The sequence below is a fragment of the Coptis chinensis genome, chromosome 9, assembly GCF_015680905.1.
Source record: "Coptis chinensis isolate HL-2020 chromosome 9, ASM1568090v1, whole genome shotgun sequence".
Taxonomy (NCBI): Eukaryota; Viridiplantae; Streptophyta; class Magnoliopsida; order Ranunculales; family Ranunculaceae; genus Coptis; species Coptis chinensis.
Window position 1 is genome coordinate 52,518,795 of NC_141464.1, and position 26,229 is coordinate 52,545,023.

At 36.1% G+C, this 26,229-nt stretch overlaps 2 protein-coding genes and 1 long non-coding RNA gene across 3 annotated transcripts; all 3 read left to right on the forward strand.

The window, feature by feature from the left end:
• Positions 1 to 10,853: 10,853 nt before the first annotated feature.
• LOC147476633 (uncharacterized) lies at positions 10,854 to 12,232 on the forward strand. Its single transcript, XM_086585780.1, has 5 exons — positions 10,854 to 10,961; positions 11,054 to 11,344; positions 11,419 to 11,521; positions 11,610 to 11,878; positions 11,974 to 12,232. Exons 1-5 carry the CDS (start codon positions 10,879 to 10,881, stop codon positions 12,230 to 12,232), a joined length of 1,005 nt encoding a protein of 334 aa, XP_086441906.1. The 5' UTR covers positions 10,854 to 10,878.
• Positions 12,233 to 12,974: 742 nt separating this feature from the next.
• On the forward strand, positions 12,975 to 14,749 carry LOC147476634 (uncharacterized). Its single transcript, XM_086585782.1, has 5 exons — positions 12,975 to 13,119; positions 13,197 to 13,493; positions 13,883 to 13,987; positions 14,070 to 14,387; positions 14,483 to 14,749. The coding sequence occupies exons 4-5, from the start codon at positions 14,112 to 14,114 to the stop codon at positions 14,747 to 14,749; spliced, it is 543 nt and encodes a 180-aa protein (XP_086441908.1). The 5' UTR covers positions 12,975 to 13,119; positions 13,197 to 13,493; positions 13,883 to 13,987; positions 14,070 to 14,111.
• A 3,339-nt stretch (positions 14,750 to 18,088) lies between these two features.
• On the forward strand, positions 18,089 to 19,829 carry LOC147476635 (uncharacterized). The gene is made up of 4 exons (XR_015208174.1): positions 18,089 to 18,174; positions 18,272 to 18,499; positions 18,641 to 18,893; positions 19,630 to 19,829. It is a non-coding gene; the product is annotated as an uncharacterized LOC147476635 (long non-coding RNA).
• Positions 19,830 to 26,229: the final 6,400 nt, after the last annotated feature.

A 26,229-nucleotide genomic window follows, 5' to 3' on the forward strand; every position in this document is an offset into this window, starting at 1 on the left:
CACATATAGTATGTGATATATTTTATTTTTAGATATTCGTATCTGTGTCGAATACAGACACCTATCCGTGTACTGCAACCATGTCAATGCTTAGATTCTAAGGTATATGTGAAGTGCATTATAAGTTATATCGACAAAAAGATGCTACCCGAATGTGTGAAAGTGAAACAATTCAGAAGCAGAATGTCAACATATACAAATTGAAATGGAAGTGAAAGGGCAATCTTACTTTTGACAAGCATGAATTTTCATTCAAATGCCATAATAATGTAAGAATACAGCTTATGATGAAGAGTGGTCCTCTTTGATCTTTATCTCTATATTAAATGGACAAGTTACGTTGTCAATTCAACAAATGTAAAGCTAAATTTGTGAAGGAAAATCATAAAGCGACACTTTCTGATTTAATTTTTTGTACTTTCAGATACATCTCTTATCTTCATTAGGTTCCTAGCTCTTAAAACTTTTGTTCTCTATAAATAATTGTTATTGATTTTAAAATATGACTACATCATTACAAATACGATAAATTTTGTCAAGTAAATTTCATGCTGTACAAGTTTCTTTTTGGCTGAAACAAGTTAACAAGGTATGTTATGGGCTTATGGCTAGCTATTTGAGATATTTCAGCATAATCAACAAATTGTTGGCCTTTGATCTGTTGTTTCTGTTACCAGAGTTCAAACCTTTTTTTTTTCGTTTTGGTAATCATTCATACATATGTTTATATAACGGTAGAAGAGGTTACATATTGATATTCCTTCTCCAGTACATCCTATGCACATGGAGGACGAAAGGATTCCCAAACAGAATCCGATGGGACTTTACAAGCAAAGATTGCTAAAGTATGTGCTAGATTATTTGCACTTCTTGATACATGATAAATTAGAGAGAGAGATTTGAGAATATTTACTTGATTGATTTCTAATAAAATTACAATGGTTTATATAGAGATTATGAGTTCTTAAAATAGGAATAAACACAAACGGTGCGAGTCTGTACAAAGACAAACGGTGGATTTCTAAACAGGATGCGAGGCGCGGGCGCGCTCTAATTGTGCCTTGAATAGAGCGCGTGCGCGCTTTGCACTCTGACATACAGAACAACTTCTAATACTCATCCTTAAGTTGGAGAGTGAATGTCAAGAACTCCCAACTTACGAATTAATCTCAGAAAGGTGTCCTTGCCAAGAGGTTTAGTGAAGGCGTCAGCCACCTGATCCAAGGATGGAATGAACTTAGGAGATAGTAACTTGGGCTGTATCTTGTCGCGTAAGAAATGACAGTCCAATTCGATGTGCTTCGTTCATTCGTTCATGAAAAACTGGATTTTGAGAGAGATGGAGGGCGGCCTGATTGTCGCAGAACATGTTCATCGGAGAAGGATGAGAGATGCCTAAGTCCTGCATAAGATACTTCAACCATTGAAGTTCACACGCAAGGGTAGCCATGGAATGATATTCGGCTTCAGCAGAAGAACGGGATACAATGTTCTGTTTCTTTGTTTTCCAAGATATAGGGCTAGAACCAAGAAAAGTGATGCAATAACCACTAGTAGAACGAAAAATGGCAGAGCAGCCAGCCCAATCAGAGTCACAGAAACCAGAGATGTGTAAAGAACTATTAGCGGATAAGAAAATCCCTTTGTTGATCGAACCTTTAAAGTATCGGAGTATACGATGAGCAGCATCTAGATGTGGAGTCCATGGGGACTGCATGAAACGGTTGAGGCTAGATAATTAACAGAATAAGCGATATCTGGACATGTAACTGTGAGATATAAGAGACGCACAATCAAGCTATGATAGACAGTAGTATCTTGAAATAATGTGTCATCATCGGTATGGAGGTTGATGTTTTGTTCCATAGGGAACTCAGAAATACGACCACCAGTGGTACTACAATCAAACAGAATGTCCAAAAGACATTTACAATGTGTAACAAATAATTCTTATTTGGAACGAGCCACCTCAATACCCAAAAAATATTTTAGACGTCCCAAGTCCTTGATATAGAACTTTGTTTCTAAAAAATGCTTCAAGTTCTGAATGAGAGATGGATTGTTACCTGTGATTAGAATGTCGTCCACATAAACAAGGACAAATGTAGAATTACACTACAAGAAAAAAGGCTTTATATCACTGTTAAAAACTGTCACAAAAAGTCTTTTGTCACTATTTCTTTTTTTTCCAAAATCGTGACAGAATGAGAGTCATTTATTTTTTTTCCCAAAATCGTCACAAATATTTGTTCTAGACTAGCCTCTTTCTACCATAAAAAACAGTAATAACTACTCAAAAACCGTCACAACAAATCATATCATTTGAGACGGTTTTAAATAAACGGTTATGCATTCATATTTTTTAACGGTCATAAAACCATAAAAAACGGTAACAACTGCTCAAAAACCGTCACAACAAATCATATAATTTGTGACGATTTTAAATAAACTGTTATGCATTCATCCTTTTTAACTGTCATAAAAAGTACCATCAGTCATGACGGTTTAAGTAAAATAGTGATATGTGTATATTGTTTTTTTTTTATTAAAAAGAGAAAAAAGAAACATATATATATATATATATATATATATATATATATATATATATATATATATATATATATATATATATATATATATAATGAAAACTCACAAAATTGGGGACCTACAATAAACTACACACCTGAATAAACTACATACCTGAATATAATCCATTAAATTTCAAATACCACTACACCAGAATTTGAGAAAAAGGATGCACTATTAGGAATATTTTCCCCATCTCCAATAAAGTACGAGCAATACCGTCTTAAATCGTTTTGTTCCCGTCGTATTGGTTCATTATGTTGGCAAAAAGACTTTCCTTTCTGTCCCATATTAAGGACGAGACAAGGTGTCTGTTAACTTTTCACAGACTGTCGTAGTTGGTTTCCCACCTCTTCTCACAAACCCGCCCAATATTTGCACTAAGCCCGCCCAATATTTTGTTCATGCACTAAACACAAAAGGCCGAAACTAAAACAAAACGGCAAGAGTGAAGCTTTCGTGGGACGATGGGAGTGCTTTGATAGTTCTGGTAGTGAAGGCCTCGGTCAAAGTGCAAGAGCTTTACCTCTCTCTGTCTCAAGATCGGCAAGAGCTAGAGCTGCATCTCTCTGAAGCTTTGGTAACCATCTCTATCTCTTTCAACAAGTTTCAATTTTGTTTAATGTTGTAATTGTTTAACCCCAATTTCCGATGGTTTCATAATTGTTTTTCTTTTTTTATAATTTGCTCAATTTCTTATGTTAGTAAGATTGCCTACGGTTACTTCAATATTTAAAATGTAGAAACCAATCTCTTTGTTCTAATATTTACCATTGTTGTCAATTATTTTATTTTCTGGCTGGATTGAATTGTGTGTGGGTTTTGTAACTATACTACCCAGTTCTTAACACAAATGAACTTTGTTTTTTTCCCTTAAAATACAAAATGGATGAAACAAGCTTATAAGTACAATGTTTTTTTTTGGTTGCATAGATTCCAAAGTTTGAAACTTTGTTAAAGCCTCATTAGTAAGTGGGATAGTTCAATGGTAATATGCGCTAGGGTTGTATCTAGAGTTGGATCAGCCTTGCGGAAATTTACTCTGATTTTAGCCGCAAATGACAATTGACAAATGTTGTCTAAAATAATGAAAAACATTTGTGCAAAAGTATCTCCCAAGTATCAACTATCAACTGCCTAAGGTAGTAGTGCAGGGCCTACAGCGGTACAGTCTATATGCCAATTTAAGGAAGAAATAAACAAATAAAAGGTGAAAAGGAAAGGGAAAAGAAAAATGTGAAGTTGAGAATTTGTGTGTTATACACTTAATTATATTGTTGCTTAAAGTGGAAACTCTATTGTTAAAACAACGCGTGATATATCCTTTTGTCATTCAGAAATCTTCTCTTCTTTTCTCAAGGCCTTCTTAAACCAATTGAGTTTAAAGAGAACCTTGCTTAGCCTGCAATACAAGTAAAATATCATGTATTATCAGATGATTGTTTTTCATCTGAAACCAAACAGCGAAGGATGAAAAAACTTGCCTTTGAATCATCGAGTTTCCATCCTTTTAATTAGTAATTATCTTTTTCTTAGATCCCTTCAACCAATGATTTTAAACAACTCTGCATAACGATATAGGTAACATAGAATACGAAGTAGCCTCAACTAGGTATCAGGCCTATGTAATTCCATGGTGACATACACTTCTCCTCCATGACATACACTCCACCTCTCCCTTACCCTCTGTAACTTGATTGAGCATCAACATCATCAAAATCACCTTAATGATGAGATGATAATAAACCAAATAACTAGGGTCACATATCAAACATTACAACTTACGCTACTAGACAAATGAAGCTAAGAGAGTTCCTCTTTGAATAGAAACCAACAGATTTGTTGGGGGATAAAGAAAGAAAGATGCTTGGAGATGAGATATACGTTGGAGACGAGAGTCTGGATGGATGTTAACTACGAACAACTCTATAGCTTGGGAAGTGATTAGACTGAATCAGATCCACTCATCCACCACTTTTATTTTCAGAAATCTCTTTCTTCAAACACTTGAATTTAAACAGATCTGCTTAACCACCTTTCTTTCAAAAATAACAGAGGATACAAAGTAGTCTCATCTATGATATGTTCTCAGAACTGCTATAATAATGAAAAAAACAACTTAGCAAACCTTCCAGGTCTCTTTAAAGTAATTGAAAATCATATATAGAAATATGAAAGAGAGGGTAAACCATATAGAATTCGGAAAGAAAAGGGAAACCCTGTAGAACTAAGGAAGAACGATAGGTCGAGGAAATGTTTTGAAGAAAGAGGGTGGCTTATCCATGAGTGGCATATCATATGACTGAGAAAGAGTGTATCATTCAAGTAAACGATCAAGAACATATTATCACCCTTTTTGTTTAGAAGTTGGTAGGCTGCAGATGAAAATGAGGAACTTAATGGTATTTCGTAACTCGGAAGACAACCCAATTGTGCGCAACAAATTGGTAACTGAAAAAACTTCTAAGAAAAACTCAAATCTTGATCGAGTCCATGATCTACTTCTATTTTTGTTAGACACAGCCACACAGGTCCAGTTATATATGCTAATATGCTGCAAAAACCAAACAACGACATATTTGGTTTCTATTTTCTTTATGTTTAAAGTTTGTTTGCTTTACAAAAAAATGTCACCCTTGAAAATGTATGGACTCCCCAATGTATGTGGTACATTAGGTTATCTGGAAATTATGGTCACATCTTTGTAAGTTATATATTAGGTTATCTGGAAATTATGATCACTTCTTTGTAAGTACGTTCTCATTCACCTAAAAAAATCTTTGTAAGTTCTGCATGCCATAACCTTAATCGTATATGTTCTCATGAAGAATCATTGGCAGTAGATTGAAGACGAGCAAAACATCTTCTTTCTTTCTTTTTTACATTTTTTATCTTGAATAATTTAACTCTTGAAGCGGCAAGGTATGAATGTTTAAATGCTAAAAAAGATGCAAAATAATTATATTTGTTCAGAATTTAGTATATAGTTAGCTTAGATACTTAAGTGCCAAGTGAAGCAGTTAGCACCTTTACCAGTACCATCGTGTTAAGTTAGCTTTGACTCTTAATAAAAAAAAAAGTTTCATTATTAGTTGTTGGAAGAAATAAAAGTTAAAAAGGAAGGATGACAGACACTTAGAAATGGCAGTTGAGGACTTAGGGTCGAAGCCAATGATCAGTGTGAGCAGAGGGACAAAGATGCCACCACCACCAACTCCTAAACTCTCCAAAGCTGCACCTAAGAATCTTATTATGGAAAGGAGGGTTAGATATCAGTGAGTGTTTTTCGTACCAGTGGGTAGTTATTCTGTGTAAAAGAACACAGTTGAGAAGAAAGAGTTTGAGCATCCCCTGGTAGCCCGACCACTTCACAAGCAGGCATGGAAGTCGCCTTCTTATCATCCGGCCTCTCCTCCAAATTATCCTTATTTCTTACCATCCGGTTTCTCTGAGTCAGCGAGAGAAATCTCCCTCATACCACCCGAGCTCCCCACCTAGACATCTTGAATCTTCAGGATCATTGGTAATTCGTTCTATGGTTGTCGGGCTATCAGATACTTCGGCTTCAGATAGGCAGGGACGACCGAAGATGAGCTCGGATGAGCACTCCGAGTGCTTATCAGTGTGCTCATCTCCTAGAGAGTAAGTCGAAGGATGTCCATATCTTCAAGAAGATCCAGAGCTTGCTGGATCCGTTCAACGCCCTTCCGGATATGTGGCCCAATCTTTTGGTTTACAACTTAAATAGCTATGTTAGCCCGGTGGTCCATTGGTTTCATAGATGTCCACAAGCGTGGTTGCAGCAATGCCTTCAATTATGACCGGGCAAACGGCGGAATTACGGTTGTCTCCCTGGGCAATTCTTCTTGGATAGCCCAATCGGTCTGGCCCGACCATTGAGATGCATCCTTGATGAGGATTGTCATTCCGCTACAGGTCTTCGTCTACGTCGATGGCGCTCGATCCGATTGCTTTCGGACGATAGCTGATAAGCCGGCCGCGTTGGCTCAATTGTCATCGGTGTTGCCTTCACACTAGCAATTGCTATTTCTCGGGCGGATGGCTTGTGGAAAAAACTTCGCTTGCTTGGTCTTGAGACAAAACCAGAGTGATAAACATAATTAAGGAGTGACATGGTACTCCCCGTCACAAAGCCATCTGTCTCGATCTCTTTCCTTTTCCTTTAGAGTAGTATTTCAACCACTCTTCTCGTTGAGGATCTGCCTTGTACTTCTTTCTTGAATTCTTCTTCCATGTCCGAAGCTCTTGAGTAGCTCTCGTCCGTATGAAACCTCCATGTTAAGGCCACGAAGATTGGACGGTCGCACAAAAGGCTTCCTAACTTTCTACGGTCTTTAGAATTTTATGGGGCTTGCCAATCCTCTGGATAAGAGCATAGAGACGGAAGGTCTAGCTGAGGCTAGGAAAGGACGACGTATAGGAGCAGAATCTGAATAAGGAAATCTAGTCGATCGAGACCTTGGCTTGGGAAGAAAGCAAGGGTGATTTAATCTTTGTCCTCTTGGCTCTCCTGAATGGAGAAGCGAGGCTTTTCTACAGCTACAGGGAGTGAAGTCCATTTGTAAGATAGGTTCCACTACCCAGGGTATGAGATCTTATCTGAGCTGAGACGCCTTAGGACAATTCGGTGGCCGTCAAAGTTGGCTGAAGGAGGGGCATCCCATGCGGTAAGTTAGGGCTCCCTCGCCCTTCCTTATTAAGTAAAGGGAGTCGAGTTCTTCCTTTCCTTCCATCCTTCAAGTAAGTCCGTCGTAAGTCGGGGGATCGGTCAGTACCAGATGCACACTAGAGTACATCCTCAAACATTTACTCATGCGCAAACAATACATTATAGATTGTGTCCGACAATGTCAGAATTTTATTCTTGAAGAGTTGACATCACCTATAAAATACCCAAGCCATGACAAAATTGCGATTTTATTCCTCCATGATGGTAAGATGCCAATATTTTCGACACCTGGTTTTCGGGTCCAAGTAGGCCTTATTTAAAATTTAAAATTTGAATTAACAAATTTGGAATTTTTATTTTCATGAATCACACAGTAATTGTGGCTATTGGTTGGACTGTTATTTTTTTCCCCCCAAAGGCGATGCTACTCATACTAGAAAGAGTCGTCCTAGCGTAACGAAATCTCGGCATGAGTTCTAAATGTTCTTGTATTGTTAACGAAATCTCTTACAACATGATTCATGAGTCAGTCACTTAAATGTTCATTGACCAGTTCAAGACTTTTTTTTTTTGAATACATTTAGAACATTTAGAACTACGATTGAATATATACCTTCCAAGTTTTTGAATATACCTAAGTTTATGGGGGGCAGGTGTGTTTGATACTATAAAATGTTGAGTAAAAAAGAAAGTGTAGGCCAAGTACAAACTTTAATATATATAAGTGTTGTTGAACCATAGTGTATGTATTACTGCATGCTATTGCGATATTATGAAAAATGCATACTTGTTGCATTTTAAAGTGTAAGTCGATATCATAAAACAATTTTGTTATGTTTCTTAATGCTTGCGAAAATGAATACTTGCTACATATTAAAAAGATGTATGAATGTTACTTGTTTGTTATTATTTTATGAGATGCTACTTACATTTCATTGCTTGCATTCCATTTATGTCACATGATCAGCTCTTGAAATGTTAAAGGTGGTTATTTGTTTTTCGCTAATGTGATGCATGCCTCTTAATTTGAGCATGTTTATTTTCTAGCTTATACATATACTTTCTTTTATCAATAAGGCAGATTTTTCCTTTAGAGTTCTTATTTCATCTTATTTGTTATTTATTAGTTTTCACTTGTTTTTTTGTAATAAAAGTAGTAGGTGGTATTCAAATACTTGTGAGTTAAATGACTTCTATTCCTCCAAGCAAGGCATGGATGAAAGAAAGAAGTCCCTGCCCTAAGTATATGGAAGGTGTCGAATTGTTTATGAAATTTGCCAAAGACCATTCAGGGAATGTAGATTGGTATCTTTGTCCATGTATAAACTGTCGTAATGTTGGTGGTGGAAAAACTTATAAGGTGGTCAAGGAACATTTAATTTGTGATGGTATAATGACATCCTACACCACATGGTATTGTCACGGCGAACCCATTATTGATGTTGAGCCAAACCAGGAGCGTTGTAGTGCATCTTCTAGTGGCAAGACTCATGAAGAGCAACCTCGAATGTTGGATTTGGTGAATGATGCTTTTAGGCGTGTTCTGCCCGAGAGCCTCGATGCGTGCATGAATGAATTGGGTTCACATGGGGATACTCATACTGAACGTGGAGAAGATAATAATTCTAAAAACAATTCACGTGAGGACATAAAAGCTAAAAAGTTACGGGATGATGTAACTCAACCTCGGTATCCCTCATGTGGAGTTGAGGAAACAAAATTGTCTGTTATAGTTGAGCTGGTAGGCTTGAAGTCTACGCATAATTGGTCCAATAACAGTTTTGATGAGTTGCTTAAGACACTCAAAAGCGTTCTCCCCAGTGGTAACACCTTGGCAGAGAGCACAACTGATTGTTTGGAAATGATCAACTCTCTGGGTATGAATTACATATCTATCCATGCATGCTCCAACGATTGTATGTTATATTGGAAAGATAATAAAGCTCTTAAATGTTGTACTACATGTGGAGAAGGCAGGTACAAGGCCGAGTTTAATAATAAGTCCTCGCTTGTACCAAAAAAAAAGTACTGAGATACTTTCCTTTAACCCCAAGGTTGCGTAGGCTTTACAGGTTAGCCTTCTTGTTTGTGGGTAATATTCATTTATGCTGTTTCCATATAAAATAAGTTGATATATTTTTTCGTACATATACTCTTGTAGCATTCCGTGGATAGCTGAGATGATGACATGGCATTCCAAATCAGCTTCCCCACTAGGATATATGCGCCATCCATAAGATTCTTCTTGTTGGAGGGGAATTGATACCGCGTCACCTAAATTTGCTGCCGAGCCGCGTAATGTTCACTTAGGCCTTTCAACAGATGGATTTAATCCGTTTGGTAACAAGAGTCTTTCTCACAGTTGTTGGCATGTAATGATTGTTCCTTACAATCTTCCACCTTCATTTTGCATGCTAAAAGAGTTTACTATGTTATCATTGTTAATTCCTGGGAAGCATAGCCCAGGAAAAAACATTGATGTGTATTTGGAACCATTGGTGGATGAGTTGAAAGATCTATGGAACAATGGATCAACTGTTTTCGACTCTCACAGCAAGACTTCTTTCATAATGAAAGTTGTTCTTTTGTGGACCATACAAGATTTCTCGGCATATGGATATTTATCAGGTTGTAGAACTTCTGGAAAGTATGCTTATTCGGTCTGCGGTGAAGATATATCCTCAATTAGGCTTAAACACGGGAGTAAACAAGCTTACATGGGTTACAGGTGCTTTCTACCAGATAACCATCCCTTTAGATCACAAAAATCTCAGTTTAATGGGAAAGAAGAACATGGGAAGACTCCTAAACGATTAACAGGTGACAAAGTACTTGAAAAAGTTAAGAACCTTCACAATGTGTTTGGAAAAGTAGCGTCTAGGAAAAGAAAGAAGCGAGAGGACGATGATGAGACTGCATGGTCAAAGAGATCGATCCTATTTGAGTTGCCTTATTGGGAGGTACAATTTTAAAATACGTTATTGTCAATTGTAGTTTAATGTCTATCGTTTAAACTATAATAAACTATAACCTTTGTGTCTTTATAGAATTTGGTCGTTCGTAACAATTTAGATGTGATGCATGTGGAGAAAAATGTTGCTGAAAATCTCATAGGTACAATAATGGGCGCAAAAAATAAGACTAATAAGGACGATCTTGCAGCTCGTTTGGACTTAAAGGAGATGAATATTAGGAAAAAGTTGTGGCTTGTACAAAATGGGACTAGAACTTTTTTACCACATGCTCCTTTCTTACTTTCAAGAGAAGAGAAAACGTTATTTTGTCAGACCTTGAAAACATTGAAGGTTCCTATAAGATATAGTTCTAATTGGGCGTATAATGTAAGCATGGAGGATCTTCAGATTAGGTGTCCCAAATCACATGATTATCATATTGTTATTCAACAATTACTGCCGGTACTATTGATGTATGCCTACAAAGAGCAAAAGCCATTGGGTGCTGTGATTAGACAATTGTCAATATTTTTTAATGTGCTTTGTTCTAAGGTTATTTGTCGCAAAGAGCTTGAAACTGCTAGCTGACAGATTGTGGAAGTATTATGTGTATTTGAGAGGTACTTTCCTCCTTCATTTTTTGTTTCAATGACACACCTCGTAGTGCATTTGGCGGAGGAAGCACATATTTGTGGTCCTGTTAGATTCCGTTGGATGTATCCTTTTGAAAGGTAAGCGAAATGATATATAATTATTCAATTCAAGTGTTAATTTTTCAAGTGATAATTGTCATTTAAAACCTTAACTTAATGTCTTGTTTTAGGATGATGAGAACATTCAAAACCTATGTTAGGAATAAAAGGTTTCCGGAAAGGTGTATCGCCGAGCGATACCTTATTGAAGAATCAATTTTGTATTGCAATGAATACATGCCAGAATGTGGGAGTGGAAGCCACAAACGAGCAAGGGAAAATTTCTTGGATGATGATAATGGTTGTTCTAGTGAACAACTTAGTGGTAAAAAGGGCAAGGTGTACAAACTTTCAAATATCCAGTACGAACAAGTGAGAAGATGGGTATTGGAGTGCTCTAAAGATGTTGTTAGTTGGAGAGAGTAAGTACAACATCCAGTTCATGATTTTAAACTCTTATACTCAATAATAAAGTAACATTTAATGTTTTTACCAGGAAGTACCATTCCTACGAACAAAACCACCCAAGTAAGAAAAGAGGACGAAAGGGGAAATCAGTTGGGAAAGTGATGGATTTTATTCCTTGGCTTCGAGAACAGGTTCAAATTAGTAATTATTTAGTTTTATATTGGTTGGTGTCTTTTTATTTGTACAAAAATATTAACATATGCATTTTGACCGAGTTAGTTGGAAAATGAAGATATGTCCCCTTTGAAAAGGCTTGCTGAAGGTCCGTTATTTAAAGCTATGTCGTATAACCGATATACAGTAAATGGATATCAATTTTGCATAGCCAAATGTGACAGTACCAAGACAACACGAAACAGTGGGGTTGCCATGAATGCCACGACAAGTTTTCGAGCCAGTGCAGGAGATAAGAACTTGATTGATGGAGATGCGACTTATTATGGCATCGTCCAACATATTATTGAGCTGGACTATACTGAGTTCAAAAAGTTGTTTTTTTATGTGATTGGGTTCGAATAGGAGATAAAGTAAATGGGTGTTCAATTGATCCAGAAACCAGGTTAACATTTGTGAATTTTAGAAGGTTCATGAGCAGTTCAAAGGAAGGTGATGAGCCTTTTATTCTTGCTTCTCAAGGACGCCAAGTCTTTTATTGCAAAGATCCCAAAAGAGATGATTGGCGTGTTGTTTTAGATGCTCCTAAAAAGTTGACCCGAGATGTGGACGCATATGAAGATCCTTTGGTCTTCGAGGCAAGGCTAAAAGCAGATGCTTTTAGATCGACATTAGTAGATGAGGTTGTAGAAGAAGATATTTGTGAAGGATCATGGGTTGAAAGTTAGCTGAGTTTTAAAGGTGCACGAACATAGTTAAATGTTATACGCCTTGTTGTTTTTCATATTCATTTTTCATTTTCTAAACCTTATTTTAGCATCCCTAAATGTCTTACAAATATTTTTTTTTTCTTAATTTGAACAGTGCTTTTGGAATGAATCTAGATTCACAACTTGAAGGGATGGAACGTTTGATTCGATTGGACAATCACATCTTCATGTTTTTATTTAGTGAAACAGTTTTTTGTAACTACTAATGTGTATGCATAGAATGTGTTTTGCATTTGGCGTACTTTCTTTTATTGTGTGCATTTTGTAATTGTTAGCTACTGAAATGTAATTGATGATGGAATATTTGAAAAGTGAGTTATGAATTAAATGAGTTTTTTTGTTATGAAAATGAGGTGTTCTATTTTGTTTTGTGCAATATAGTTTTCAGCACAATGGCATCTAGACAAGCTGAGGGTGGGAGTGGATTTCAACAAGCTGAGGGTGGGAGTGGATCTCGACAAACTAATGGAGAGAATGGATATGGGCAGTCTGCGGGTGGTAATGTATCTAGACAAATAGGAATCTAGAATGCTGGTATATTGTTACTTGGGTTACTTATATATATATATATATATATATATATATATATATATATATATATATATATATATATATATATATATATATATATTTATTTATTCCTTCTAACTTATACTTGTGTTATTTTAGAACCTAGACAGAAGATTTTTGTATTATTTGATGAAGATGGAAGACCAGTTGGAGACAAAGCTGCTGAATATAGTAGTCATCTTGGAGAATATAGTCGGGCGCATGCTTCAATAGCCCATCACAGATGGAAGAATGTGTCAGATGATGATAAGACACTCATATGGAAGCGAATCTATGTAAATTTGATTACAACTATATTATAGTTCAATATTATTGTTTAACTATGCTAACTAATAATTTAATGTAAATATAGGAAGAATATGATTTGTCTGGAACAACGAAAGAAAAAGTCATGGCCAAGGCAAATGAATATTGGAGGAAGTACAAGAGCAGCTCCCTTAGGAAGGTTTATGATAAGTATAGAACAGATGAAGAAAGGAAAAGGCATTGCCCAGGTGCTATTAGAAAAGAAGATTGGGAAAAATTTGTTGACAATGAGTCTACTGAAGCAGCAAAATCTTGTCGAGTTAATGGAAAACTTTCTAGACAGGCTGCGATAGCACGACAGAGATCCGGAAGAAAAGGTTCAGCTAGAATTGCTCACGAATAGGTAATCATTATCATATTTAATTTTTACTTTTGGTGCATTTAGGGTAGTTATGTTTCTCGAGGTACTTGTTGTACGTGCACTTTTACTCTTTGGTGCAGGCCTCAATTTCATATCTTCTATGCGTGCACATGCATGTAATATAGTTATCTCGATGGCTGTAAGTTAGTTACTTACTGTTCACACACCCATTACTATAGTTAAAAAGAAATAACTTGACCCGATGCATCTCTTAGAACTTCACCATGTCCAGCACCATTTGCATATCTATTCCAATGGCATTGCATAAAGATCGACCTAATTTTAGCATGGTCTAGCATTTTTGTACATGTAAGTAAGTCTTTATGTGTTTGAATATCTTAATATGTATGTGTATAATTTTTTTTTTCTAGAAACTAAAGAACCCTAATGTCCCTGTCACGAGAACGGATGTGTATGTAGTTTTACATACCAATAGCGATGGCACTTGCCCCACACAAGAGCACAGTGACCAAGTGGTGAGACATTTTATAATAAATAACTTATTTGTCAATCATTTTGATGTTTTAGGTTATGAACAAATTCTTATTTGTTATATAGGAAAGTATAAAGTAAATTGTTGCTAGTAACCCTGCAAGCACTATGTTGGATTTGGATCATGATCCTGTTGCACAAGTATTGGGGCGTGATACCAAAGGTCGCTTTCGTGGCTTGAGCGCTGGAGTTAGTAGAAGAGGACTTGACGCTTCAGCTCCAGAAAAAAATCAGCTTAAAATGCAAAAGGAGATGACTTCAACTCTTATTGGGGAGGTCCAGGATTTGAAGTTGCTGTGTGGAGAATTGCAAAAGGAGGTAGCAATGATGAAATCTAGTCAAGGGTCGAATGTACCGTTCTCCCCTTGTTCCGGTTCTTCTCAGGTAAGGTCGAATGCACTTTCCATATAAATTTTTAGTGCAGATTTTACTCCAAAACATCTGACTTAATTGATGAAATTTATATCTACTATTTGTAGTTGAATCAGATGGGACCAGCACCCCAAGGATTTCCACCTGGTTTACGCTCAGCCAGTTGTAAGTTATACTCAATGCGCCGTGAGCATGTGGCTAATGGAAGGGCAATTATAGGAGAAGAAGTTGGTGGAGAGGTTATCGAAACTTATGATGTTATCTTGGATAGTGTGCTTGTACCTCATGCTCAAAGTACAAACCGCGCAACTCTTGGAGAGGAGATAGGATCAATTGTCGATCGGCCCAAAGCTCTAACTGTCTTTGATAATTAGCCATTAGGGGTATGAATATCTAAATGTATGATATCTTACTACATCAGCATCTACTACTAAAAAGGGTTTAGCTAATAGAAAATGCTCTTATTTTGTAGGACTTTTTGCGTGTTGCTTCTCTTTTTGTACATCGGTGTTACTGAAGGTCATGGAAGATGCTCGTAGAAGTCTCATGTTTTTTGTATATCAGTGCTTAGGCAGGATGTGAATGCTTAGATGAACCTCTAGTATTTTGTGTATACCAATGATTTTTTTTGTATTAAGTTGATCGTATCCCCTTGTTTTGTATATTGGTTCATAGAACACGAATTTGAAGTTACTAGCCTACTGGTTGAAAGTTTGAATCTAGATCTCGTGTATATTTAACGACGTGTGTATTTGTATGTTCCTTTGTACCATTTTCCATGTTTATTTTTTTTCTTCAGTTACTCGTTTATGGATTGCGATGAACAAGCTTTGACATCTCGCTCTGTCTACCGTCAATGGAGGGAATGCAACTAATGATCTTGAGGTTCTCAAACATGTATTGTATTTTCTTTATGTTTTATAGATTTTTGTTTATTGGGTTTTGGCTGTTGACTTATGGGATTCATTATGTTTATTTTCAGATTGCATTCAAATGATTATGATCATTCAGGTGAGTTATCATTTCAAGTTGTCATAACTAGTTCCCTGGGTATCAATTGTTTGAATAAATTCTTAATTTAAGAAATTCAATTTCGGGGTGAGGCAACTGAATGCATGCCTGAGCTTCATTTGAGGTACTTAATTACTTGATTACAATTACAATTTCCTTTTTCTCTTATTTGATTGTTTAAGTATAGTTTTGGTTTAAATTTTCACTAATCCACTAGTTTGTGCATATCATGCACATGGCATGGTGATTTTATAACTTGACGTACAAGTGAAATTCCAAAAAGAAGTTCACCTTTGCAAGAATGTAGAGTATTGAGGAGAAACTTAACCATCTTTCTGCCACCATAGAGAGAGAAAGAAGCCATCTCAACAACAAGCTTTCACAGTTCAAGAAAGAGTCGAAGCTTTCCGTCTCTAGAATAAGTGCAAATGTTATAACTGCAAACATTATCTTATTCATCATTATTTATAGCTGATTGTTCTTGTTCTAGTCATTAGTTCTAGTTCACAGGTGTTGGGTTTTTTTTAGAAACCGATGGTTTTCATGCAGGACACCAGCAGGTCATTTGTTTATGCTTACAAGCAAGAACATGCCCAAAATAGAGGATGTGTACGAGGGAATGGATTGGAGATTTGAAAAGCTTAAAATGAATAGGATATTCAATTCTTTTCAAGATCGGATGAGCTAAGCTGTAAGATGTCCTGACTTTTTATTAATTATTAATCCTCAAAGCTTAATTGACATTCTCTCTTCTGTACCTATAGCTATCCCATGGCTGCAATACGTATAATTGTTTTATAGTGTGTATGCTTCATGCTTGCAAGCATGTGCATGCACACACCAAAAGAAGGATCTGCATGAAAATTAAAAGCAACAGAGAAAGATAATAAGCTTAAAATGATCAAGATGTTCCTTTCAGTTGAGGTCAGACTAATTACCAAAAAAAAAGCTGAGGTTAGACTGCCTTTCTTTACATCTGTATTTATTCTTTCATGATTATTTGACCATGCTGCGCTCTAGCCATCTAGCTGGGCGAGCTAGTTGGTGAACATGCCAAAATTGCTAACATTAATTAAATTTTATTGACACCGCCAAAGAATATGTTTCACGTGTGATTGTGTTGACAGCAATTACAACATCTTTTCTAGCAGATCAAAAGAACGAATATAAGATTTTAAAAGGAGATAGGGAAGGGACATTAGATTTTGTAGTAGATAAAATAAGTATGTATACGGGACCTGGATGCTAAAGTGGATTTAAACAAGTTCTTGCATAGGCTGATATAGGCCTATAGAAGACGCCTCCCAACATTGCTAGCATCAGACATCAGCAAAAACATAGTGTTGAAAAAATGGGACAACGGTGCATATTCGGTCGGGCATCACTTAGTTGGCTGCCATTGAGCTTTAACAATGAGTCAACAAATGTGATGCTTCATTTGGTGTTGGTTCTATTGGTTTTTTATATTAGTTTGTTTTTTAGAAGCTCCATTTTGTGCCTTATCTGATGTAATTAGTTGAAGTTTGGTTGCAATGTAGATGTAAACGTTGTAGAAGCAATCAGGTTCTCATAGTCACGAGGATCATACGAAGTCCCGTGTTTGCCTGATGGAACACTACAGAAGCAACTGAGGTGACGAGGATATACCTTTAGCTAAATCTAAAGATGTGAAAGGGTATGCTCTAAGTCACTAGTGTTCAATATACTTTCCATCTTTCTGTATCTAGCATGTGTTTCGTGTTGTGTGCCAGTATTGGAGTTTTGTCGCTTGCTTCATTGGTTATGTGCAATTAATCTGTGAAGGCGTTTACTCGTATATTTAACATGTTCCTTGATATTGAATATAGGAAATATCTCAGGTTCAAGGGGCATGATACTGATCCCCAAATAATCCATAGGTCTGAGGTAATTACCTTGTCTGTTCCACTTGTTAACTAACATAATCACTTCAAAATAGAAAGTGGCACAAGAACTTCAACTAGTGAATGAACACAGAGAAGTTGTCATCACGCCGTGTAGTTACATCGCGCACTGAGTCTATTTTAATGTACATCTGCGACTAGATGTTGACTATTATATTATCACAGGTCAGCCTAACCTTCAATGTTTCTATGGATTTGCAATCAGCTTTTACGTGGAACACAAAGCAGGTATATATTGTGGTTTTAATATAGGAAGATATATTTCTTTTATTCACTCCCTTCGTCTTGCACTTCAGAGTTTAGCTAAATTTATCTGTTTATTAACTTTTGAATGCTTAAGAATTATAAAGTAAGCTTTTTAAGCAGATGCTTGGGGAACATAGAAAGAAAGAGAATAAGAAAATGAACGTATAAAGTATATATCTCAATACTACCAAGAAGTATTGCTGCCAAATAATGTGTTACGCTTGTTCAATTAAACTTGCCTCAACATGCATATTTATTTATTTATATTTCTTTAGTGGTACATTTTAACTATGGAAACATGAGTACCAGTAAGTTCACTTGTGTGATTCACTTTGTCCAGTGCGTGATCTGCTCCACTCTTGAAAACTTTTAATCATATAAGAGCCACACCAATTTAAGCTTAAAAAGGTTTATCAGAAGAGGTTCTGAATCATTTCTGTTTCTTGAACTCGAGCTTCTATTGTTTGGGTTGAGAAAGGGACTAGGGTATAGGTGCATGTATCTCTATATTATGCTATGAGTTGTAAGATCCAATGAATGAAGAAGTTCATTCTATATGTTCCGTCGACTTGAAGATAAAATTTCATTGAGATAGTGTTTGCCTGATGTCCAATAACAAGGTATTAACTCACTCTTTTCCTGGTCCAGGTTTGATTAGCTGTTTTTTAAATGCTAAGTAATGTCATGGCTTCCTTAATGCTTAAGCCTGTGGTTCAGGTGCAACATTCCTCAAGCAGCAAATTGTATCAGTCGGATGGCAGAGAGGGCCAATACACCAGTAATCTATCTGTCAACAGATGCAGCAGAAAGTGAAACTGATCTCCTCCAGTCTCTAACTATGCTGAATGGAAGAACCATTCCACTGGTTAAACAACCATCCCAAAATTCGGCTGAAAATGGGATGCTTTGCTATACATACATGGTGGTCTTGAGGGAGATTCCCAGGTAGAGTAAGAAACTGGTACTTCTTGGAGAAACAGAACAAGAAAATAAATTTTCAGTCATGGATTGAACCTTCCTAACTCTTTCTGGATTATGGTATTATTTTCTGGTCTCCAATCATGAATTGTTTTTTATCCCATGTAGGTTGAAGCTATGCTAGATAAAACCATCAGTGTTATGTCAACTGTGTTCATTGGAGCATCAGGCTCGACATTCACAGAGGACATACTCCGACTCCGAAAAGATTGGTGTACAAGTTCAGTTTGTGATGAGTACCTTTGCCAAGGCGAGCAACCCAACTTCATAGCAAACACTGAATGAAGATGCTTGACAGGTCAAGGATTGTAATTTGGAATGGCTGGCCATATGCTCCAACCCACATATTTCATCAAGACTGGTATGGTTGAGTTCCGCTGATTTACTTCATGTTGTTGTAATTTGTAACTTAGTGGAAGTGTATAGTATCTCTCAGTATATGTTCTTCCCTGGTGTGCTACTTATAATTGAGCCAGAAAGAAGCTTGTCGATGCTTATTGTGTTTACCTGCTTATAATTTTGAATTGTGCCATCTGGACGTTGATGTTTAACTTCTGCACCATTTAAAATTGTTAGATTGGATGAAGACTTGAGCTTTCTATATTAGCTTTCCCATTGTCCTTCTGGCTAAGTGGCTTTTGCCTCCTCTGAAATGCAGCGAGGGACAAATTGGAAAGGCATCTTGCAGATGCATATATGTTTGACATGGCATGGATGGTTACACACAATGGCGGCGCCGCCATAAAATATGATACTAAATTTGTATGTAGAGGTATGTTAGCATGAATTCCTTAAAAAATGTGATCTATTTTTTTTTTTTGACTTCGGATCCCTTTTTGTCATGTTGATTTGTTTGTTTTCCTTGCATGAAATACCCTGTGTTCATGAGTCACCATTTTGTGTGCTTGTGTTGATTAATTCCTAGGTTTTGTCTATTCCTCCTGGGAAATGATATGTATCCTTATTAGGGAAATCTTCCTCAGAAAATATATAGATTCATTACACATTTGTAGTTTTATATGCTTTTCAGTAATCTAGGAAACTAAATTTATATTGAAAATATTCACTTAATAATTTCATCTCTTTGAACTTGTTAGGTTGATTGCATATTCTTTCTTTGCCGAAGGTTAGAGCAGGAGCTGAGATGGTATTGTTGTCACTACTCGTTATTATGCTATCAGTGTAACTCTAATTTGCAGTGATAGAAGTTTCGGTATTCTCCTACATTTGTTATGTTTGTCTAAATGAGCTGATCAATTCCTTGATTGTTTTGTTTATTGAATATTTGTTTGATGATTGCAAGGTTCACAAAATTAAAACTTTATTGTTGTTATCACTACTCGTTTGAACGGGTAAGTTTCTACAAACATGAGAATTATATCATCTTGAATCTGTACATTTTTATTTCTTGAGTCCTTCATATGATAGTGTTAAACTCGCTTTCACGGCAATTCTTACATAATAGTTTCAATGATAAATAGCCTACTAGATACTTAAACCTTGATGTTTTCAGTAGTGCCTTTTGTGCTAATTATTTGATTTTAGTGTTTAATATATGAATGCTATTATTAGGTATCTGGCTATAAGTAGTCTTGTACAATAACTTCCAGGTTCATTCGGATAAACCGAAGTCTACACTTGCTAGAGTGGAGCTGCACTGATAATGCTCCTGCCGTGTTGTACGTTTGCCTATGCTTTGGCTAGCTGCTTGTTCCATCTCTAGAAAATAAATTCTCGAAACTTTTTACCCTCATGAAAGGTTGTGCGACTCAATGAAAGACCAAATTGTATAAAGGTGATGAAGATAGGAATTTCAAAGCACAAATTGTTTTTTTTTCCCATTATGTTCTTATTATGCCTTGATGTGTACTTTAAAAGCCTAGTTATTTATTGGCAATCAACAACTTGATACATTGTAAATTTTGGAAAACCAATGTATAATATATCAAATTTTCAAATGTGTTGTTTTAGTATGTTTGTGTAATTGATTTTATGATATGAGAACCATTTAGTATTAGTAGCGGTGTCGGGGAAAAAATAGGTTCTACCAAAAAAATTAATTATTTTAAATAAAAAATTACTTTGAACAAATACGACGGCGAATATTGTCGTTACTTGACTTCCCTAAGGCAATACACCACGAAAATGCGTGTCCTAAACTTAAGACGAAAATTTACGACGGTTCAGTACGTTCTAGATTTGAAAATAGGCAATTCCAGCAAAAAGGCAATTTGCGACGGTTTTGAATGTCATATAATTAACGATGGCTTTAAGTGTCGCAAGACCGTCGCATTTCTAATTCGCTTTACCACGCATTTTCCTGTCGTTAATATTAACGACAGGGCTATTCGCGACAAACTCTAGAACACTATTTTCCGTCGTAAATCTCGATTTAGGACGGCGATTTCCGTCGTTTATGGCCTTTTCTGGTGTAGTGTACACTCATATATAGTGCTAATTTCATTGAAACATTCCAATCCCCTTCGATAACCAATATATATTTGTACTTAATCATAAAATGTAATGAAGTAAATAACACATTTCCAATCTAATTCATATAAATTTAATCAGCCTAATCCAAATCCAAATGAAAAATAACCTAATCTCGTTAAAGTCGATCACCCGACCATATATGTCTTCAGCATTATGGTTCATCTTCGTATTGAAAATAGTTCATAATACATTCTTGGATGAACTTAACAAAATCCATTCAAACTTCATTTATCTCCTTGTCGGTAAAAACCTTTTTATGGCTAAGATTTTTTAGCTAGAATATAAGAAACAACAAGGTTATAACATAAAGCTATTATGAAAAATATCACGAGTGTTGTGAACAAGAATAAATGTACCGAAAAGTGACCAAAGAAATACCTTAAATGAGTATGACAAGCATCAGAATATTGTTGGAATGCATCTAAAATAATAGTCAGGTTGAGAGAAAATGTAGGAAATTTCTTCTCAGGGAGAAGAATATTGCTTGCGCTAGTGACTAATTCCCCAAATGGATGACAAAAGGATGCCAAAGTCTTTAAGTATGAAAGAAAAGAATCTCTTCCGTGCTCATGCTTGCAACTTACAGAACACTCACATGATACACATCTATTAGATCCACCATGAAAATAATCTGCTAAAGAACGAAGCACATCGTTCAAGTATAGAAGATCATCCCCACCACGAATAGAAAGCGTAATCAATGACTCAGATAATAAACCTTTGGATCCAATCACTACAAAAGGAACGACTTTACCCAACAGACAATAACTGTCACCAAAGGTATTACCCGACAACCAAGAACCGCTGCACGACCGTCGAAAAATGCTCAGTCGGCATAGGATTCTGATAGTTATTAACAGTCAGAACAGGCCATCGGGGTTGATGATCTATGCCGATGGTTATTCCCACTACTTTGGACAGTTGGGTATTCCTATTGTTAAAAACCGTCGGATATTGACTGCTGTTACAAACCGTCGGATATTGTCACTAGCCGTCGGATATGATAAGTGTTATAGGCCGTTGGGTATTCCAACAGTTGGCGCCTGCTATTATTGTCCGTCGGGGTAGTTTACTACTAGACAGTTGGTATCCGTCGGGTATTAGTTTTTTTGTTTAAAAAAAATATTGGTTATAATAATTCTTACATGTATCCCAATATCCCATCCAAAAGCTTTACTAGCAATTTTCTCATATAACGAAAGTCATTTATTTGTAAAGCTAGGCAATAATGAATAATGCACCTGAAAAAAAAACCTTCGGAAATCTCATTTCGCTAGTTTAGCCATTTCATAATCATTTTCTTTTTGTTTCTCCGAAAGACAATAGAAACCAACTAACAACGATTGACGTCATATGCCAATACACCAAAGAAGACGAGACATTGAGATTTTTTCAAGCTTTACCAAAACTACATCTCTTCATTAAGCGGAAAAAAAGAGGAAAAAAACATATCTTCACAATTTAGTGACCACAAGGGTATACTATAGTAGATAATACTGAAAAAGCACGAAACACGTAATTATTTATATGTCGTTGTTTGTGTTACGTATCTTTTGCAAATCTTACTTAGCCTAATATATATTGATTAGTATAGTGGCTAGCAAGGTATCAATCCTACTCTAAATAACTAAGTGATGATAATAGAAATTCCTAATCTAAATTACTCTAATGGATGCAAGTAAAAGATGTGGCTAAGTAATAATTAATATATAGTTGATTTGATTTGAGATTTAAGCTATGCATAAAATAAACTAAATTAAATATATAAATATGAATCAAGAGAGAGAATATCTTGGGAGAGATGAATCCACCAAAATCATAGAATTAGTCTAATAGATCTACCTATCATGCTTAATATAAATCACCAATAGAAACTCACCATACCTACAAACCTTATGCTCATAACCATGATGATAATATGTGGCTTTCAACGTGCTTTCTATCTTTCCATTAAATACTTCTTCAATCTCCAATAATATCTTCTATCTAACCAAATTGTGCTTTAAGTGGCATTCAATATACAACTCTAGGTGCCATGGATAATCCACATGTGGCATTAACCATACAACTAATTGAGGTGCCATAAAGAATCCAATCATCACACTAGAACACTAAAAACTAGAAGAAAAGAATCTAGGGTTTGTGGTATTTGGCTCTACACAATCTTGAATTACCACCTAAGACCTCCTAACCTCCACAGGGAGGCGTTAGATCGATGGACGAATAAGAAGAAACTTAATGAGGGATTTAAACTAAAACATGATAGAAGAAGAACTAAACTAAAACATACGAAAAAGGCTTCATCTCCCCTCCCAAGAGAAGGGAGATTAGCCCCTCATACTATGCTATGAACACAATATGAAAAGGAATAATCTTTATAGCTATTAATGGTGAAAAGGTATGAACTTTCTTCTCTCTTAATTCTAGATCTAAGATGCAAACACTAAATTTCCTAGATGATGTAAACTGAGATTTTTGTGCCTTATATATTGGCTTACATGCTCGTCTGGATAGAGATCCGAATCCTATGTTTATTTGGTGTCAAACTTTCTGTAATCTTTCTAGAAGCAATCTTGGAAAAGTTAAATTCGGTTGGACCAAAGTTGGACGTGGCCCACTTTGCCCTGCAGTCTATTTCCCAAGTTCTGACAGACTTACAACTTTCAGTTTCCTAATTCTTGTGAAACTCTGACTTCTTTTCCATGTTGATCTCATCTTCCTATGAAGTCGAAATTAAGGCTTTAAGATCAGATTGAAGACTCTTCTAACTCAATTATTATCCTCTTTTAGAGTCCCATTAGGCTTGGCACTTATGGAGACAAATATGACATTTTTGCCTTAGGCCTTTAGCTGTAATTCCCAGTGACTCCTTTTTTACTTGTTTGACTTCTTTTCCCTCCATATTTCATATTTAGGTTCTTTGACCTACAAAAAACTCAAATTGCATCATATTAGAATATTTAAATATAAAATTGAGACTAACATACACATTATTGGGGTTACAAATCATTACTTTTGAGCACTTATCAAATACGCACCATTGATATCCAAAGCCTTCCCTTGATCGCGATGGTACCCCCACTTTTTCAAGCATGAATTCAAAGAATTATGCTCTTTCTAGATTGTATTTCAAGGGTACCCGGAACTTCGCCGGCACAGGGAGCCAACTCATTCTTTCCAAACCTCTCTTCATCATCAAAACGTCGCGTATGGACAGTCCTTCCTCCAAAGAAGCGACCATCAAGATCAATGAGAGCATTTGTAGTCTCCTTTGACCTTTCAAACTACACAAATATCCGAACTGCCTCATCCACTTTGAAAGTTGGTTTACGTGATCTCAAAAATGAGGACCACGAAGTTCTGATTACCATACTTTTCACACTTTCGGATGCCACCTCATCTTCTAGCTCATCATTCACCTCACGGGACCCACCTTTAGAAAGAAGTATAGTCGGGATAAGCAACTCAAAAGGTGGCTACAAGTAAATTACGCAACAGCGGTAGCGTAAATAGCCCTCTCCCAAAACAATACAAAATATACTTGACAAAAATATCTATACATGAATTAGCAAAAAATGGGTATAGCTCTGGTAAAACTAATTTGCAAATATGACACTTTCAACCATTGCCCACTTTTCAAAAATCACTTAAATGGCTACACTACTGTTGTTTCAATGTCAAAAGTACGCTAGCAAAAGGGAGCATAAAAAAGGAGGAACGTCTAAAAAGATGCTTAAGGCCAACCCAAGCCCAACCAGGTGATGAAAACCACAAACAGGAGCTCAGTACCTAGGATTGCCCATAAAACCAGAAACACATAGACACACATAATGATATATTTTTTTCCTTCAAAGAATCTACACCTACTTCTTGGTTTAACTCACCCCACTAAGAGGCAAAGAGATGTGCATCACACTAGTGACACAACTCTTTTGAGACTCTATTTATATGTGAAATAAGTTTTCAGACTGCAATCTACTTTCCAAGAGCCTCCAGATGAGGCTCAACTAAGTCCCAAGCTTCTAGCATTTCACAAACATTAATGTAAGGTAGTATCTGATCATCAAAAGTTATTATATATCATAACATTGAATCAATGAATATATCTAGATATTTATACAAAAAAAAAAAAAAAAAAAAAAAAAAAAAGAAAAAAAAGAGGTTTGATTTGTGGCCTATATCAGTGGCATTCCTAGCTTATAAACACCATTGATGATTTAATACAAGTAATAAACAATTGGCATGCAAAACTGATTTCATATAAACAGCAATTTGATATGATTGTGACTTGGTTCCATGCTTATCTCCAATTACCAAAATATAAATCGGACAGAACCATAAGCCTTTCCACGTTGTGTTTAAACAAAAAGTACCCAGATGGCAAACTTGAAGTACAAAATATAAATAGAGAAGTAGAAAACAAAAATCTTAAATACAACTGCTTGTAAAAATAAATAAAGGAAAAAAGTGCATACCATATTCCGTAGCAGGAGAACCCGAGTAGGTATGCCATTGATGTTAACACTAGTAGGCTTCTTCTCTGCTTTAGTTTCGCTAGCATTCACAATTACTCCAGCTCGTCTATCTGTCTTCTTAGCCATCAAAGGAGTAGCAATCCCAACATTACATTCTTTCCCCTCCAATTACATTCTTGTAGGTTCCCACTCAAATGCTACAAGCTCCAATATATTCATAAAGAAACAATTAGAACAACAAAATGCTAAAATTAAAAGTACCCTGCTCAAAAACATTGAATAGTTTGTGACTTACATGACTACAATAATCTTGCCTAACATGATTGTTCAAAGGAGAAACAGGACTCCAAGCTAAGATAGGAACAATATCGGGGCAAAATTTAAATTTAAGATCGAACAAGAAATGTATAGTAAGACTGAACAAACAACCCTTAATGTACATAGATATACAAATGAAAGAAGAATTTCATACAGATGAAAGAAGAATTTCTTGGTCAAACAAACCTATACAAAGAAGTTGGCACATCATCACGATATCATCCCATCGGCTTTTAAGTATTGGATTGGGGAGTGCAAACTCGCAGGCTGCAAATGCGAGAGCATGCATCAGATGATCGCAAATACCATGAAACCATCTAAAATCATAGGTTAATAGTCTTTTCTACTGAGCTACAAAGCTACAGTAAGCCCCGGTGAAAGGTAAATGATATTTCCACGGCAAGAGTCCCA

Excerpts from the sequence above, each read along its gene's own strand:
- LOC147476634 (XM_086585782.1), top strand. The coding sequence starts at position 14,112 with ATGTTGGATTTGGATCATGATCCTGTTGCACAAGTATTGGGGCGTGAT. Across the intron at positions 14,388-14,482 it reads CTTGTTCCGGTTCTTCTCAG|TTGAATCAGATGGGACCAGC; the intron begins GTAAGGTCGAAT and ends TACTATTTGTAG.
- LOC147476633 (XM_086585780.1), top strand. The coding sequence starts at position 10,879 with ATGACACACCTCGTAGTGCATTTGGCGGAGGAAGCACATATTTGTGGT. Across the intron at positions 11,345-11,418 it reads GATGTTGTTAGTTGGAGAGA|GAAGTACCATTCCTACGAAC; the intron begins GTAAGTACAACA and ends TGTTTTTACCAG. Across the intron at positions 11,522-11,609 it reads TTCCTTGGCTTCGAGAACAG|TTGGAAAATGAAGATATGTC; the intron begins GTTCAAATTAGT and ends TGACCGAGTTAG.